Source organism: Rhinatrema bivittatum, chromosome 17, assembly GCF_901001135.1.
Source record: "Rhinatrema bivittatum chromosome 17, aRhiBiv1.1, whole genome shotgun sequence".
NCBI lineage: Eukaryota > Metazoa > Chordata > Amphibia > Gymnophiona > Rhinatrematidae > Rhinatrema > Rhinatrema bivittatum.
Window position 1 is genome coordinate 2,161,082 of NC_042631.1, and position 19,682 is coordinate 2,180,763.

The 19,682-nt window shown below is 43.5% G+C and overlaps 1 protein-coding gene across 1 annotated transcript in view; it reads right to left on the reverse strand.

Moving 5' to 3' along the window:
- Positions 1 to 17,955, reverse strand: part of TMEM263 (transmembrane protein 263) — a 193,723-nt gene extending 175,768 nt beyond the window's left edge. The window contains exons 1-2 of the mRNA XM_029582216.1: positions 17,734 to 17,955; positions 8,375 to 8,465 (exon numbers count right to left, since the gene is read on the reverse strand). Of these exons, the coding sequence (XP_029438076.1) occupies positions 8,375 to 8,465; positions 17,734 to 17,739 (97 nt within the window). The 5' untranslated portion in view covers positions 17,740 to 17,955. The remainder of the gene's footprint in view (positions 1 to 8,374; positions 8,466 to 17,733) is intronic.
- Between the last annotated feature and the right edge of the window lie 1,727 nt (positions 17,956 to 19,682).

Sequence of the window (19,682 nt, forward strand, 5' to 3'; positions counted from 1 at the left end):
CTGGAGAAAAAACAATCTTACCTGCTGGTTCTACTTGATCTTTCTGCGGCGTTTGATACGGTAAAACATACTACACTTTTAGACCAACTAACTAATATAGGGATCAAAGGCACAGCTCTCAAATGGTTTCACTCCTTCCTAAGCAACAGATTCTACAAAGTAAGGATAAACAACAAAGAATCGCATCCAATCCTTACAGAGCAAGGAGTCCCGCAAGGATCCTCACTTTCTCCCACCCTATTCAATATCTACCTCCTCCCTCTCTGCCACCTACTCTCAAACCTCAAGCTTACCCATTACCTCTATGCAGACGACATTCAAATCCTTCTCCCGATTACAGAATCCCTTCAAAAAACCATCACTTACTGGAACGAATGCCTACAGCCCATTAAGGAATTACTCTCAAGCCTCAACCTAGTATTGAATGCCAATAAAACCGAAATGCTCATTGTCTCTCAGGATCCTCTCACAATCTCCTCTAGCTTCTCTCTACCAAACGCTAATAACATGTTCTCACCGGACGTCAGAAACCTTGGAGCATGGCTTGACAATCATCTTAACCTAAAAAAGTTCGTAAACAATACCACGAAGGACTGCTTTTACAAACTGCAAGTCCTCAAAAAACTTAAACCCCTCCTTTATTTCTCCGACTTCAGGCTAGTACTTCAATCCATAATATTATCAAAGCTCGACTATTGCAACTCCCTGCTACTAGGTCTACCCAACAACACGATCAAACCATTACAGATGGTACAGAATTCTGCTGCCAGAATTCTAACAAGCACTAACAAAAAAGATCACATCACCCCAATCCTTAGTAATCTACATTGGCTTCCCATTAAACAAAGGATACTCTATAAGGTACTCACAATCATCCACAAAGCGACAAACAAAATAGCTCCCATCACGTTAAGCTTTCAACTCCAACCGCACACATCTTCCAGACCTATCAGAAGCGCTTACAAAGGATCACTGCATGCCCAACAAGTAAAATCATCTCTGAGCAAAAGAGCGCTATCCTTAGCAGGCCCCCACCAGTGGAACATGCTCCCCCCAAATCTAAGACTTGAACCCAATCATCAAGAGTTCAAAAAAAGGCTAAAGACTCTTCTTTTCCAACAAGCCTTCCCAGACTCACAATCCTACCAAGACGGAAAGTCTTCCAAATAAGAAGTATCCCCTAATTATGGTCACCATACCAAGTCCTACCTTCAGGTCTCTGCAACTGGACAACAATCTTTGAGTTCTAAAAATTAATCTTATTTATATTTTCCTCTGCAACTGGACTACAATTTCTAAGTTCAAAATTCATTTTATCTTATTATTTATATTTGGCATGGTTAATATGTCACTATATCCAAGTTAAATATTTAAATTATACAGTTTATATTACATAATTTTATTAATTACAAGTAAAACTATTCTATATTATTTATTATCATTATGTTAAATTGTCATCCAGTTATAATGTTCCATATGTACCACTGTTCTATGTAAAGCCCCCTTATCTCTGTTGGGCAGTTTATCGTTATATGTAAACCGGAGTGATTTATAGTCTCTATAAGAACCTCGGTATATAAAAATTAAAAATAAATAAATAAATAAATATCCTAATGCCTCTGTATCCCTCCATGGTGCAACCTCATCTTGTGTTCATATATCATACACAAACAGAATGCTGGGGATTATTAGGAAAGGAATGGAGAATAAAACAGAGAATATCCTAATGCCTCTGTATCACTCCATGGTGCATCCTCATCTTGTGTTCATATATCATCCACAAACAGAATGCTGGGGATTATTAGGGAAGGAATGGAGAATAAAACAGAGAATATCATAATGCCTCTGTATCACTCCATGGTGCGACCTCATCTTGTGTTCATATATCATACACAAACAGAATGCTGGGGATTATTAGGAAAGGAATGGAGAATAAAACAGAGAATATCATAATGTCTCTGTATCACTCCATGGTGCATCCTCATCTTGTGTTCATATATCATACACAAACAGAATGCTGGGGATTATTAGGAAAGGAATGGAGAATAAAACAGAGAATATCATAATGCCTCTGTATCACTCCATGGTGCATCCTCATCTTGTGTTCATATATCATACACAAACAGAATGCTGGGGATTATTAGGAAAGGAATGGAGAATAAAACAGAGAATATCATAATGTCTCTGTATCACTCCATGGTGCATCCTCATCTTGTGTTCATATATCATACACAAACAGAATGCTGGGGATTATTAGGAAAGGAATGGAGAATAAAACAGAGAATATCATAATGTCTCTGTATCACTCCATGGTGAGACCTCATCTTGTGTTCATATATCATACCCAAACAGAATGCTGGGGATTATTAGGAAAGGAATGGAGAATAAAACAGAGAATATCATAATGCCTCTGTATCACTCCATGGTGCATCCTCATCTTGTGTTCATATATCATACACAAACAGAATGCTGGGGATTATTAGGAAAGGAATGGAGAATAAAACAGAGAATATCATAATGTCTCTGTATCACTCCATGGTGCATCCTCATCTTGTGTTCATATATCATACACAAACAGAATGCTGGGGATCATTAGGAAAGGAATGGAGAATAAAACAGAGAATATCATAATGCCTCTGTATCACTCCATGGTGCATCCTCATCTTGTGTTCATATATCGTACACAAACAGAATGCTGGGGATTATTAGGAAAGGAATGGAGAATAAAACAGAGAATATCATAATGTCTCTGTATCACTCCATGGTGCATCCTCATCTTGTGTTCATATATCATACACAAACAGAATGCTGGGGATTATTAGGAAAGGAATGGAGAATAAAACAGAGAATATCATAATGTCTCTGTATCACTCCATGGTGCATCCTCATCTTGTGTTCATATATCATACACAAACAGAATGCTGGGGATTATTAGGAAAGGAATGGAGAATAAAACAGAGAATATCATAATGTCTCTGTATCACTCCATGGTGCATCCTCATCTTGTGTTCATATATCATACACAAACAGAATGCTGGGGATCATTAGGAAAGGAATGGAGAATAAAACAGAGAATATCATAATGCCTCTGTATCACTCCATGGTGCATCCTCATCTTGTGTTCATATATCATATACAAACAGAATGCTGGGGATTATTAGGAAAGGAATGGAGAATAAAACAGAGAATATCATAATGTCTCTGTATCACTCCATGGTGCATCCTCATCTTGTGTTCATATATCATACACAAACAGAATGCTGGGGATTATTAGGAAAGGAATGGAGAATAAAACAGAGAATATCATAATGTCTCTGTATCACTCCATGGTGCATCCTCATCTTGTGTTCATATATCATACACAAACAGAATGCTGGGGATTATTAGGAAAGGAATGGAGAATAAAACAGAGAATATCATAATGTCTCTGTATCACTCCATGGTGCATCCTCATCTTGTGTTCATATATCATACACAAACAGAATGCTGGGGATTATTAGGAAAGGAATGGAGAATAAAACAGAGAATATCATAATGTCTCTGTATCACTCCATGGTGCATCCTCATCTTGTGTTCATATATCATACACAAACAGAATGCTGGGAATTATTAGGAAAGGAATGGAGAATAAAACAGAGAATATCATAATGCCTCTGTATCACTCCTTGGTGCAACCTCATCTTGAGTATTCTGTGCAGTTCTGGTCACCTCAGCTCAAAAAAGATACAGCAGAATTAGAAAATGTACAGAGAAGGGCAACCAAGATGATAAAGAGGATGGAACAATTCCCCTATGAGGAAAGCCTAAAGAGGTTAGGACTCTTCAGTTTGGAGAAGAGGCGGCTGAGGGGGGATATGGTAGAGGTCTATAAAATGAGTAGAATGCAACGAGTAAAAATTAATCAGTTGTTTACTCTTTCAAAATCTACAAAGACCAGGGGGGACACAATGAAGTTGCTAAGTGATACATTTAAAAACTAATGAGAATTCTTTTTACTAAATGCATAATTAAGCTTTGGAATTCATTGCCAGAGGATGTAGTGAAATCTATTAGCATAGCTGCATTAAAAAAAAAAAAAAAAAAAAAAAAAAAAAAAAGACTTGGACGAGTTCCTGGAGGAAATGTCCATAAACCATTATTAAGGTGGACTTGTGGAAATCCCCTGCTTATCCCTGGGATAAGCAGCTTGGAATCTCTCTACCCCATGGGATCCTGCCAGGTACTTCTGAACTTGATTGGCCTCTGTTGGAAACAGGATGCTGGGCTTGATGGACCTTTAGTCTGTCCCAGTATGGCAAGTCTAATGTTCTTATGATTTTAAATATCCTTGTCTGTTCTCCATGCTCACAGCTCTCTTTCTTAAAATGTAGCACAGCTGTGTGTACAAGTAATTATCTGGGTCACTTTTAGAATAAAAGTAATCCATTCTAATTAGAAAAGAACACGATTAGGATACTAAAATATTTGATCAGATAGAGACATTTTAATTCCTAACCAGGACAGTTCTGTCCCAAAGGCCCAAGTTCCTGGAGAGATTAATTACAGACACTGTTAATAACTGTACTATAAAAACTTACTGAACTGTAACTGACTAAATGTTTACAAAGTGGCATGCTTTCTGCTTGCTTCTGATTATTCTTACTCAGCAAGAGTCAGCAAACTGACTGGCGGTACCTGTGGAGAGCCTTGGAGTCTCTCATGTCTTTCTCCTTTGGGGAAACCCCCACACTCAGGTCTAGGACACTAAGGGGGTTAAGTCGTGTGGCGTGCATAAGCAGGGATGTGAGACACATCCAGAAGGACCTTCTGGTCCGTTCTAGTTCTTGATATTGCCACCATGGTGCATTATGGGATTTATTATTAATTTGTTTTTTATTAAATTATATTCCAGCTTTCAGCCACTTCAAAGCGGATTGCATTCAGGTACTACAGGTACTTCCCTATTCACAGAGGGCTCACAATCTAAGAGCCAGATTCATTAAGGTTTTTTTCTCATTTTGTGCCTATGGGAAAAACCCTTCGTGAATCAGGTACCAAGTTTCTACCTGAGGCAATGGAGGGTAAAGTGACTTGCCCAAGGTCACAAGGAGCAGTGGTAAGATTTGAATCTCGCTTCTCCTGGTTCATAACCTGCAGCTTTAACCACTCCAGTCCTGCCTCTGACATTTCAAATCAACCCTGCATGCACCACAATGTAATGGAAGGAGATGTAAAAAAAAAAAAAAAATCCAGGCCAAGTCAAAGGTTTCCCAGCATAAAAATGGTCACGACATTTCTGTATTTAACATATAGAGAGAACTTCCAAACCAGAGTCACAGCTTCCTGCAGATAAGAGGAAGAGTCAGCACTGGCCACATACAACCAGCAAGTACAGCCACGAGGAATCAATCCAAAGATCTGATTGTTATTTATGAGAAACTCTATGTTTGAAGCAGTATCACATACGGTATAAATTACATGCATGCTGCTACTTACTGGTTCCTGACCTGAATGCAAGGGGTCACTAATGACCTGACAATCAGAGGGATCGGTTCCAGTGAGTGCAAGTTTATCTGCAAGTCTGAAAGGGCCCCACCGAGCATCAGCAGAGCATCACCACAATTTCCTTACAATCATAATAATGATGGGCATCAAAAACTGAAGACATAATATCCTCTAGGAGGCAAAATGCATAATTGGAACAAAAAACGTGACTCAATGATGGTTTTACCTGCCAGTTGAATTCCTGTAATTTTTTTTTTTGGCTTATCTTGTGGCTTTGAGAAGCAGAGGTTTAGAGGATGAAAATGGCAGTAGGAGCTCTAGAGACTGCTGCATTTAGCCCATAACTGAGCAACAATCAGGTGAAGAGCAGACTTCACAGAAATAAATAGCTTATGCTATATGAGAAGATAGATAATCTTCTCATATAGCATAAGCATATAGCATAATCTTTTGTTATCTCATTGTTAATCTCTCTTTTGCCTTCTCTACATTCCAAGTTGCATTTTATCCCTGTTTTATTGTAACTGCTACCTTATTCTTCTATCACATGTTAATGTTTTTAAGTTATTAAGTATTTATTCTGTTGTCACACCTTGTTATTTGTAAACCGGCATGATGCGACTCCCATCGCGAATGCCGGTATATAAGAAATTTAAATAAATAAATAAAATAAATAAATAATGAAGTCAATATTCCAAAGGCTTTAGCAGTTATCTGGATAAACTTCCTATCCCCTTCAATCAGAGGTAGGGGCGTCCCAGAGTTTATGCAGCCAGCATGGATATTCGGATTTAAGCAGATAAACGTTATCTGGCTAATTCTGCTTGGAAAAACTGCTGTCCTTAAGTTAACCTCATAAAATAAAAATCTTATATGCATGCTGATTGCTTACCTCCTCCCTCCTTGCTCCCCATGAAATGTTTAAAACTGCCAAGCAAGTGATGATCCCAACCCTCCCATCTACTTAAAAAAAAAGTGTGAGTGAAAAGCTCCCCCACCATCAGGATCCCCAAAAGTATCCCTAATGCAGAGCAGAAGAGGCCCTTGCCTGCTGCGCCAATAAATACCAAGGGTCCATAATGCTGCCAGCCATGAACACTTAGCACTAATGCATTTGCTTCTCTCCAGCTGAAGAGACCTAGGATTGGTCGGCTCACCGACGTCAGATCCAATCCCAGACATCCCACCGACGTCAGATCCAATCCCAGACATCCCACCGACGTCAGATCCAATCCCAGACATCCCACCGACGTCAGATCCAATCCCAGACATCCCACCACCGTCAGATCCAATCCCAGACATCCCACCACCGTCAGATCCAATCCCAGACATCCCACCGACGTCAGATCCAATCCCAGACATCCCACCGACGTCAGATCCAATCCCAGACATCCCACCGACGTCAGATCCAATCCCAGACATCCCACCGACGTCAGATCCAATCCCAGACATCCCACCGACGTCTGATCCAATCCCAGACATCCCACCGACGTCTGATCCAATCCCAGTCATCTCACCGACGTCAGATCCAATCCCAGACATCCCACCGACGTCAGATCCAATCCCAGACATCTCACCGACGTCAGATCCAATCCCAGACATCCCACCGACGTCTGATCCAATCCCAGACATCCCACCGACGTCTGATCCAATCCCAGACATCCCACCGACGTCAGATCCAATCCCAGACATCCCACCGACGTCAGATCCAATCCCAGACATCCCACCGACGTCAGATCCAATCCCAGACATCCCACCGACGTCAGATCCAATCCCAGACATCCCACCGACGTCTCATCCAATCCCAGACATCCCACCGACGTCTCATCCAATCCCAGACATCCCACCGACGTCAGATCCAATCCCAGACATCCCACCGACGTCAGATCCAATCCCAGACATCCCACCGACGTCTGATCCAATCCCAGACATCCCACCGACGTCTGATCCAATCCCAGACATCCCACCGACGTCTGATCCAATCCCAGACATCCCACCGACGTCTGATCCAATCCCAGACATCCCACCGACGTCTGATCCAATCCCAGACATCCCACCGACGTCTGATCCAATCCCAGACATCCCACCGACGTCTCATCCAATCCCAGACATCCCACCGACGTCAGATCCAATCCCAGACATCCCACCTACGTCAGATCCAATCCCAGACATCCCACCGACGTCAGATCCAATCCCAGACATCCCACCGACGTCAGATCCAATCCCAGACATCCCACCGACGTCAGATCCAATCCCAGACATCTCACCGACGTCTGATCCAATCCCAGACATCTCACCGACGTCTGATCCAATCCCAGACATCCCACCGACGTCTGATCCAATCCCAGACATCCCACCGACGTCTCATCCAATCCCAGACATCCCACCGACGTCAGATCCAATCCCAGACATCCCACCGACGTCAGATCCAATCCGACATCCCACCGACGTCAGATCCAATCCCAGACATCCCACCGACGTCAGATCCAATCCCAGACATCCCACCGACGTCAGATCCAATCCCAGACATCCCACCGACGTCAGATCCAATCCCAGACATCCCACCGACGTCTGATCCAATCCCAGTCATCTCACCGACGTCTGATCCAATCCCAGAGCGGCATGAATCCCTGTCAGTGGAGCCTCTTCTCCTCCTGCTCTGAAGCAGCAATACTTCAGGGACTGGGGAGAAATAATAAAAGGGTCTCCCCGCCCCCAATATTTATTAAGCAGGTAAGTAGCATAATTAGCCAGATAAAGTAATCGGAGAACATTCAGAGGCACTTTCGCCTAATAAGTGCCACTGAATGTTCAGATAAAGTTGACCTAAACATTAACAGGGACAGATCCTGCAAGGTTGCTCCTCTCTGAGAGGGTTTGGCCACCGTACCTTCAGGGGGCTCCTCTCTCAGATGGGGTGGTACTTCTTCACTGGTTATCTCCACAGCATCCTCCACCATCTGTGCCTCTGTGCTGGGTCCCTGAGGAACACAGATTAAATAAATCAAACTGCTGAGAAAAAAGTCGCTGCATCAGAGAACACATTTCATGCCACCAAATAAACACTGAGGACTGGAAACCACAGTAAAAACTTCTCAGCCAACCACATATACTTTAAAATGGAGAACAAGATTTACAAAGGCAATGAGGTGCTGTGGGAGTTTTATACACTTTGATTGCGTGCAATATGATCAATCAGGAAGAGCCAATCAACATCTAGGCTACAAAAAGTTTACTCGAGCTCGCTTTTCACAGACCTAGAATATTGAATGGTTCCTGGGAAGAAAAGGCACTCTAGTTAACAGTTACATAATTCTTCAAAAAACATCTGTGAAATCATGTCCATTAGAATTTGGGATCTTAATATTTAAATACTAGAACATAAGAACATAAGAAAATGCAAGGAAGGGTAGTCTGAACCTCTAGCAGCAGACTAAACCAATCAAATTTGATCTGAGATGTTGCCATATTGGGTCAGACCAAGGGTCCATCAAGCCCATCATCCTGTTTCCAACAGTGGCCAATCCAGGCTACAAGTACCTGGCAAATACCCCAAACTCTAAGAAGATCCCATGCTATTGATGCCAGTAATTGCAGTGGTTGTTCCCCAAGTCAACTTGATTAATAGCAATTAATGAACTTCTCCTCCAAGGACTTACCCAAACCTTTTTTAAATCCACCTACACTGACTGCACTAACCACATCCTCTGGTGACAAATTTCAGAGCGTAATTGTGCATTGAGTAAAAAAGAATTTTCTCTGATTAGTTTTAAATGTGCTACATGCTAACTTCATGGAGTGCCCCCTAGTCCTGTTCTAGAACTCTCATGATTTTAAAGACCTCTATCATATCATGAGAGGTCTAGATAGGATAGGATACATGCAGTCAGAACTGAAAAAGTAATGAGCAAGAGTAAAATGTACTATTTTTTTTCTCAGAACTGTGCAGCTGAACATGGATTATAAGCAAACATCGAGTATCTGAACCAATCCAGTCTCTCTCTCTCGAGTGGGATTGATTTTTGTTTTTGGACAATTTACTCAATCCTGAGTGAAAAAAAACTCCCTCCATCCTCTGATGCTATCTGTTTGGTGGATGTGAGTTATGGCTGCTCCAGAATGACTAATTTATATTCCATTTTTCAGGCACTTCAAAATGGATTACATTCAGATGCTGCAGGTAAAATATTTAGCTATTCATTTATGTTGACATCCACAGAATCAATAAAATACATGATGCTGGGTTTATTTGTTTTATATACCGTCATTCCATGTGAGAATCACTAGTTCATAACGGTTTAAAGGACACTGATAAATAAATGAGATCAATAAATAATAAATAGGATGTCACTCATAGGAATGATGGGATACTGAGGTAGGTATTCATACAGGTAGTAAAGAAGGTAAACATTCAGAGACACAAGAAGAAGAATATGACTGCATCGGCAGTTGTGCACAATCAGCTGCAAGCAGGTTGTGTTGGCATCTAGTCTTTATATTGCAAACAGTAGTGGAAGAAATGGGGGCGATAGTAAAATGAACTTGTGGGGATGAGAATCCTGAAACCTGAATCTTGCACATGGTAATTCTGGGAAGCACCACCCTAAGGTGACTGGGTAGGGAGAGGCTGAGCCAGTTCTGGGTCTGTAGTTCTCATTTCAGAGTAAGTGGTACAATGGCCACCTGACAAGTGGCATGGTTGGGATTTGGCATGGGACTGTACTTTGTCCCAACACTTTTCTCAACCCAGTAGTCAGTCAATCTGAGAGAAGACGAGAGGTGGAGGAATCGTAGCTGTGCTCTGGCCACTGAGTGAAGAAATCCCACTTCTCCCCCCCTCCCACCAGTAGCAGCAATAAGGAGTGTAGAGAGCCAGTGAGCAGCAGCTCCTCACTTCTCCCCATTCCTGGCAGGCAGGACTAAGAATGCATGTTTACTGGGTCCCAAATCTGCAGGTCTCCTGGAACAGCTGAAGAGGAGGACATGAAAGGCTTCTTTGCCTTCGTTAACTAAACCCATTCCTTCAACCAGAGAAATGGAATGATCAAGTCAGCCCTGTTATGGGATGGGATTTTGTCCAGACATCCCTGAGAGGTTTCCAGGATGCCAGAAGAATCTGGAGACCCTAGGAAGATTCAGAATGAACCCTTAACTCCCCCCTTTTCACCACCTGGGACCCTAAACCACTGGGTCAATATCAGAAGAGGCCACCTGTAACCCAGTAAAGCAGTTCCCCCACTTCCATGGGATCTACGGGAGGGGAGTGACAAACCCATGTTTTAGGTGGTGGCCAGAGCACACAGTAATGCGCTTCTGGACCTAACCACGTCGATCAGACATCAATGTAATCTATTCCCTGTCTTAGGACCCACGGAGCAGAGCTGGAACTAACTGCCATTAGAAGTTTGCACCTCTAGCAGAGAAGCAAAAAGGAAAAAGAGTAGCAGTTCTGCAGAAGCTGGCTTGCTGGTATCCTGTACACCTCTACTTCAGCAAAATACAAAACCTCTGGTTTGTTCCAAGGGCAGCATTAAGTCTATTCCCCTACAGAATGTCCAGCACTTCATCTCCATAGCCTGCCAGGTACCTGCTTTTCTGCTAAATATCAAGCAAATTAAATCTAGGTAGGTGGCAGAGGAAGAACAAGAAAGGAGGGAAATGGAGTAAGAAGAGGAAGCTGACATGCTGAGAAAGGAAGGTGGTGGATAGTGGAGGAAAGAGGAAAGGGAAGAGAACCCATCAATATATGATCAGGGCGCTGCAAACGCCACCTGAAGAGGCTTCTCCAGCACTGGTTCTGCCAAGCTGCAGGCACGGAGATGATGTTCCTGAAATTCCCATCCATGCACGCAACGGGGCAACCCAAGACTGGTCAGGTTCACCTGGCAACGTTAAGGATAAAAGAAGAAGCAGAAAAGGATTGCACTGCTGGAAAGGAGAGAAAGCGGACACCCCCCCCATTTCAATGTCTGGGCAATGAGTGAGGAAAACGGAAGAAGGCCCTGCCATGCAATGCACAGAAGATGGGAGCAGGGATGAAGAGACCAGGGGGTCCCAACCTTTCGGGGAACAGGGAACCCTTTCCAGCTTTAAAAGGGGGCAGAGACGGCCACACAGTCCTGTTTAAGTGTTTCATGCCATGAAAACATCATTCATAATGTATAAAACTGACGTAAACTGAATACGCGGGGAGGGCAATTTCCAGAGCTATTTAAAAATTGCCCTCCTAACTGAAGGTTGAGGCCATTCCCCCTCCCAATCCAGCTGCAATGGGAAAGTTCAAAAAAGCTGCAGGCTGGCAACTTGGTGTGGCCCCGGCACCTGCAGACCTGCAATCTAGTTTTCTACTTTCCTTTTGAAAACTCAGGCCAGTACTTTTGTTCCTGTCACCTGCTTCTGAAAGATGCAAAGTACAGGAGTGAAGGCAGGCACCAGGATTTCACTATTAAATCTCTGCATGTGTTCCCCACCCAGGTAAAGGTTTGCACGCTGTTGCCAGCACAGGTATTTTACCTTCAGTGGCAGGGAACAGCTTTCTGACATAGACAGGTGTTTACCTAACCCTATCTCTCCCCCCCAGGTAAAGGTTTGCACGCTGTTGCCAGCACAGGTATTTTACCTTCAGTGGCAGGGAACAGCTTTCTGACATAGACAGGTGTTTACCTAACCCTATCTCTCCCCCCCAGGTAAAGGTTTGCACGCTGTTGCCAGCACAGGTATTTTACCTTCTGAGGCAGGGAACAGCTTTCTGACATAGACAGGTGTTTACCTAACCCTATCTCTCCCCCCCAGGTAAAGGTTTGCACGCTGTTGCCAGCACAGGTATTTTACCTTCTGAGGCAGGGAACAGCTTTCTGACATAGACAGGTGTTTACCTAACCCTATCTCTCCCCCCCAGGTAAAGGTTTGCACGCTGTTGCCAGCACAGGTATTTTACCTTCTGAGGCAGGGAACAGCTTTCTGACATAGACAGGTGTTTACCTAACCCTATCTCTCCCCCCCCAGGTAAAGGTTTGCACGCTGTTGCCACCACAGGTATTTTACCTTCAGAGGCAGGGAACAGCTTTCTGACATAGACAGGTGTTTACCTAACCCTATCTCTCCCCCCCAGGTAAAGGTTTGCACGCTGTTGCCAGCACAGGTATTTTACCTTCAGTGGCAGGGAACAGCTTTCTGACATAGACAGGTGTTTACCTAACCCTATCTCTCCCCCCCCAGGTAAAGGTTTGCACGCTGTTGCCAGCACAGGTATTTTACCTTCAGTGGCAGGGAACAGCTTTCTGACACAGACAGGTGTTTACCTAACCCTATCTCTCCCCCCTCCCCCTTCAGGCCTGCTTTACTTTTACGATTCTTATAAATACAGAAAATGAGAGTCACTCAATAATTTAGATTTTGGAAAAAGGAGAACAGCCTACTTTTCAATGGGAAGGCAGCTGATGAGATCTCCATGTCTGTCTGTGTGCCCCTTAAATAACTTGTGTGTTGAATGTCATATCCACAGCTGGCGGTAATCTCATCCACCCTCCTCCTCCTCCATCCCAGGTGGTCCTCTGTCCATCCCTCTGTCCAGCATGCTTCCTGGGGGTCCACTTCTCCTTTCCCTGATAGTCTGTCATCCACTCTCACTCCCCTTAACCAGGTCAATCATGGATTCCCATCTCTCTCTTTATCCTCCATTTCTGTCTCACTCCCTCTCCCAGCTGTCACGACCTCAGACCCATTTCCCTTTCTCTCTCTTTTCTGGTGCAGTTCTCTCTGTCAGGCCAGTGGAAGAACACGTGGCAGTAGTGGGAAAGGTTTCTCAGCGCTGTGACAATCACATTCAGTCCATCTCTTCCCCACATCCTCGCCAGGGCTGCAGTCAATCCCTCACCTCTACTAAACATGCGGCAGTGTGGGTCGAGGGCCCCTCTGTCCCTCCTTCTCCTGCGCTGCAGCTATGTGGGGTGAAGTTTTCAGGGCCATAATAGACCTCACTCACTCTCCTGGCCTGTGGCAGCAGCAGCCCTCAGTTTCTCCCTAAACCTGTTTGCATCCCTTCTGGAGGGCTCCCTCCGATGATCTTGCAGACCCCAGGTTGGGAACAGCTGCTATAGACTAAATGGGTCCATCGGGATGGCAGGGGAGAAATACGATTACCTCAAGAGCAAAAGCCCTGGTGCATTTGTTTAAACTGCTGGTGGGTGTGGGTTCCTTAGTAAATATTGAATTATCACACCATAAGACTACAGACTACTTCATCCTGTAAGAGAAGCCTAGATCTTTCACTTTTTAACCCTTTGGTTGCAGGTTCTCATTGTTTTCTAAATCTAGCTAGAAATGGAATTCTGCTCAATAGGATTTGTTTGTGAGGCAATGGGTTGCATTAATGCTATTACCTACTATGCAGGTGTTACTGAAAGTTGTGCCACACTTTGGAGGAGGAGGAAAATTAGTGAATGGCCAGTTTCTAGTCCTCCATGGCCCTATTACCCTAAATTGATTACTCATCAATGCAGATCCTGTAGCCTCAGTGCTACAGCATCAGGAAGGGAAAATGGGCAGATAAGATGGACTCAGCAATCTTCATCTGTGTCGTACTCTTTATATACACTTATCAAAACATGTGAATGCTGAATTTGTGTATATCAATGTAATATTTCACCATCCAAAATGACCACACCTAGGAAGCTCAGCAAACCAACCTTGGTCCTAAAACTTTAACATTGTGTTACACACAAATAGATAGATAGATAAATGCTCCTAAAAGGCAAAATACAAGGAAAGGCTATAAACTGTCTGTGATCCAATAGGTTAGCGCTACAGTCCAACGGGAGGGCGTTCAGGTCTCTGGCCCCTGGCCACTGATTGCTATTCCGATGTGGGGCTAGACAAGATTACATGAACAGGTTAAAAGAGGGAAATTCTACCCAGTTGCAAACAGAGGTTCATGGCACAGTGCACACAGAGAGGCCTATTCTGATTTGAGTTAAAAGCCCAAAGAAATAGGAATAAATCCCTGGGTCAAAAAGATTATGGCAATAAATTTCCACTAACAAACAAACCTCCAGCTCTTAAAACTGCTATTACGTAAGCAATTGAATACATTCTCTAGGAGATACTAGGGATTTCATTTTTGTTGCTGATCTCTGGCTCTGACATAGTATAATAAATATTTAAAAAAGGCATCAAGCAAAATTAAACAACCAGATTGCAGACGATTTTCTTGCACACAGTGAAACTACAGGACTGCCACAGTGCCAGCCTGCTGCATGTGCAACTCTGCCAGCAACAGTTTAAGAGATTGTTAAGCACCATTCCACATTCCCTCCCCCATCCCCATCTGGCTACAAGAATATTTTCATCCCTCACCTGGCTGCTCCTACTTCAACTCTCAGCCACAGATAAATCTCCATCACCTTGCAATGTAGCAGCAAAACAGCAAGACAGGCAGAAGCAGCACACAGTCAGCCCAGAAACAGCAGGGCAGAAGGCAGTCACAGCCTTAAAGAACTCTATAGGTCAGACATGAAAGGCACGGGTATGTCAGGTTATGCTGCTTCCTAGTTATTATCAAACAGAACCTAAATTTTGTAAATTTGTTAATTTTTTATTCTCAGTTTTTTAACACAGTTCCTAGCAATTTCTCTCTCCCCTAGCACTTCACTACCTTTCTCCTTCCCGCAACTTCTGCGCTTACTGTCACCTGACCCCCATCCTCTCCTTTTTCCTTCACTGCTCCACCTCCCCCCTCCCTGTTATTTGTAACTTCCTCCTTTACAATGTTGATTGTGAACCGGCATGATATGTCCTATGAATGTCGGTATATTTTAAAAGCATTTAAATAAATAAATAAATAAATAAATCAATCAATCAATCATCAAGATGCCTCAGAAGTCAAAACTGTTCACATTAAGAATCCACCCGCCTTCAGATGCTTTGTTGCAAGGGTTGGTTTACAGATGAAATCCTGCTTTGTTTACATACTATGGGCTCAGTTTACAATTCCTGCTCAGATCTCAGCAAGCCAGAGTTGCAGTAAAACTGGAAATTAAATTGCCTTTGGTTGCATTAGCTTTGACATAGGATACTGAAGAGCTGAAGCCAATACCAGACCTTTTATATGGGGAGTGAAATCAATTTTTGGGGGGGATTTTTTTCTATGACTCCATCTGCTGGCAAGATGGCAAAACCCACTCATCTGGACTGGTCTGGCTGGACTAAAGGAAAGAAAATTAACAGGAAAGTTTTTTTAAATTTCACTTTTTGCAACTGCTAACATCTGAATGCTTTCCCTGCCATCCTTGAGGAATGTACGGTCAGAAGGAGGCATCCTCTCATTAGTTTATTACTCATTCATCAATTATTACCTTTTGTCACTCTTGTTATTGTAGTTTTCTGCATTCTGATGTTTTAGGTTAGGCTATTTGCATTACTGAATATCCAGCTTTGATTTTGGCATTCTACCAGGTTCTTATGGCCTGGATTGGCCACTGTTGGAAACAGGATGCTGGGCTTGATGGACCCTTTGCCTGACCCAGTATGGCAATTATGTTCTAATTTGTTTTCTGCTGCCATCTGCTGATGGGAGAGCATAATCCCTTTGTCTTGACTGGTCTGGCATGGACAATAAGGACCATTTTAGGCTAAAATGTCCTAACTCAGCCTCCCTGCTGCAGCCAGACCAGGCAAGTTATTCCAGGGGAACACCGCTTGGCATGTGGACATACTATCTACTTGCTTACTGGCTTTCTGGATCTTAATGGAATCCTACAGCACCTGATACTTGTGCACCATGTGAAAAAATGCACATAGCAAATAGAAACAAGTAGCCTGAAGAAACGAGAGTCTTCATCCAGGCAGTCAGGCTGATATAGTACGGTTTACAACGCAATTGGCCACGCTTTTTTGACGCGCGTCTATTACCCCTTATAATGTAAGGGGTTTAGCGCGGCCAACCTCCCCAAAAACTTATAGCGCTCATTACATGCAAATGCATGTTGATGAGGCTATTAGTTAGTCCCCAGGATACTGAAAGAAAAAGTGTACAGAAAAGCAGAAAATACTGCCAACCAGTCAGCAGGTTTCCGTTTTCCTAACCCGTGGCTGTTAGCAGGTACAGAAACAGACGCCAGTAAAATTGAGCATCAGTTATCAGAACCCGCTGACAGCCACCTTTATGCTAATAAGGAGTCAATAGGGGCACACTACTGTCCCTAGTGCCTCCTTATTAATGCGACCCCTCATTTAAATACTGAATTGTGTGCCCAGGAGAGGTGGCTTCGTGTTTCGGGAGAGCGGGCGCTCAACACGTGATTCTTACTGTATCGGGCTGAAAGTGTTATCAATCTCCTCCTCTCTTGGGAGCAGCCTCAGCTGAGGATATGAAATGTTGAAGGTAGGCTCCCAGACGATTTGGAGCAAAAGTTTAGAATGGAGGGTGCAAAGAAGCTATTTGATATTTATAGAGGAGACTCATCTAAATCACCTTCAGGTCATGGACTGTGATCTCATGTTCACATATCCAGCACATCAGGGAGACAATGCAGAAACTCAGGGATTTTTCCTATATTATATCCACTACAAACAAAAATGACAACAGATGTATCTATCTAAAGAGTGTTCAGTGCAGTGTTTACTGCATTCTTAGCCTTCTTCAAGGAATTCTAAGCACTTTATCCTTTATCGCACTGGGATGGACAGATGGAGATGGTCGTAAAAGAGGAACAAAGAAAAAAAGAGCACAATTGGATTTAGGATAATAACGTAAAAGAGGAACCCCATTCCCCCTGACCAAAATAATAAAAGTAGAGGAAACAATCTGAATTCAAAACAAAACAATGGTTTCCTAATGTGGTCTTCCGAGAAATCAAACATTGTTTCTGGAGGATCTGTGCACAAGCAATAGTGAAAACTAAATTCCTTCTATCCAAGAGGTCTAAATGTCACTGTGGGTGGAAAGAATTGCCTTCCTTTAATCTGAAGCTAATGAAAGTTAATGCAGCTCAGTGGATTTCAAAAAGGCATCAAAAGCTCCAGTGCTGCACTGGAGACAGAGCAAGCCATAGTTTCTTAGGGCATCTGCAGGGCATCAGTGAGACTACAAAACGGAGAGAGGAAAAGTGCATTTCCCGGCCTCGGAGCTGAGCTGTGACCCCGGCTGCAGAGCTCAGCTCCCCCGGGCTCAAGGGGGGGGGGGGGGGGGGGGAGGGTCCCGAGCTGGGGCGAAGCCGTGCACCGCGCTCCAGAGGCACAGCTCGCGCCTACCTTCATGGCGGCAGCGGTTCTCGGCGGGCTCTCTTCTTCCGCACCGGAGCCGGGGGAGGGGGGGGCTACCCTGCGTCCTTCCCCGCCCCCTACCGCCCAGGGCCGCTGGCGAGCAGAGCGCTCCGTCCTCCTTCCCTGCAGCCTCGCTCTTTCCCCACTCCCTACCCCTCTGGGCTCCACACTGTCCCTGGAGAGGGCGGAAGTGACGTAGCAAGGAATGCTGAAGAACGGTGACGCCATAGCAACGGTGGCCGGAAGTTTGCGTATCCTTTCCGGGTCTAGTCCGGAAGTGCGTGTCCGCAGACTTTACAGTTTCTGCGGCAGCAGCCATGTGTTGTGGTTGGGTTTAAATCAATCAATACAAGTCCAAATCCACAAAGTATTCTGGGGTTTATCCAAATATCAACGCACCACAAAAACTCCCCAGTAGAAATGTAATTCATTGATAGTACCTAGAAATATTTTCCACTATTTTTATCATACATTTCTTGGCTTTTCTATTTTTATTTATCACTTATTCTTTTATATATTTATTTTGTAGGACCTTCAAGCCTTTTGCAGGTGGATCCTCCTTTTTTCCCCACAGCCCCTTAGGCTCCGATCTGCCTTTCATTTCCTCTGTGCCAGTGGGTTGACCTTAGCTCAGTGAGGGTAAGTGTAGAGCAGAAGCCTTGTCTTATTCCTGACTCTTGTGTTATATCCAGCGTTTCACCCATACCAACATTTCAGAGACTATTCATGCAGTGTGCAAGAAAGCAATTTGGCGCAGCGGCATGCTTAGTAAGATGCTTGCATCCACCCTATCAGGAATTTATCTATTAAAGAAAAATGTAAAAATATGATTTCAGGTGACTCCTAGGGAATAGACATGAACAACCCCCATCTTGAGAAAACATTCCATGTTGCTCTTGCTGTGCTGGGACTATGATGGATTCTTCAGCTGCCACCAGCAAGGCGGCTTTCAACAATTCTTGCCATCTGTGGTAGTCCCATACAATGTATCCCAGCCTGCTAAGTCTAAATGTCACACAACAGCAGCCTGTAGACAAAAACTGTTCTCCATCCAGTGGACAAATGACTCTAGCTCCTGTTCTTATGTGGGTATTGTGCAAAGGGCCCATAAAGCAGCTGCCTGTGCATCAGCCTGTCACTTGGCCATGCATGAGTATCAATAAAATGCAGCATAACGTAATTTCAGTGACTAGCCCACCCAATTCCACTACAAGGGATCTCATTTACTAGGACTTTTCTCTCATTCTCTGGTCAACATATAAAGTAAGGTGTCTTAACTGGAAAAGTATACCTGTACTGTTAAGTCCACAAAAAAAATGACAGTTTTCAAATAAAAGGTAAGCACATGCGTTGTCTTTGAATATCACATTTTTAGGTGTCTAAAAATCCACATATACCTTTAAGCATTCAAAAAATGTTTTAAGTCAAGTGTGTACAATTCACATACTTTTGGAAATTCAATATACATCCATAGTTTGCAAACATATCTCTGACATGCAGTGATGAATTTTGCTAAAACCATCCCTAAGCAATTTGGTGGCAGTGTCATGCTGTCCCCCCTCCCCGCACATGGCCCCCGTCATGGACTCCACACCAGTCATGATGGTATCTTCAGACTGCAGTGAGTATAAGAACTAAGTTAACCTGCATTCACACAGCTCACCGCCTGCTCAGAAGCATGAGGTGATAGGGCCTGTGAGCATGGGACTACAACTTATGGACTGGGCAAAAGAAACTATTCTGAAATAACAGAAATTTTACTCAAAGCACAGATTTGATACTTAAGCAAAAACTTGTGCAAAGACCAAGCATGCAATTTACACATCTGTCCCCTTTTATTTATTTATATGCCACCTTTCTGACAGTCAAAGCAGTTTCACTTTAAACATACAAAACTGTAATGAACAAACAAGCATAATAAAAGCAATCAATTAAAA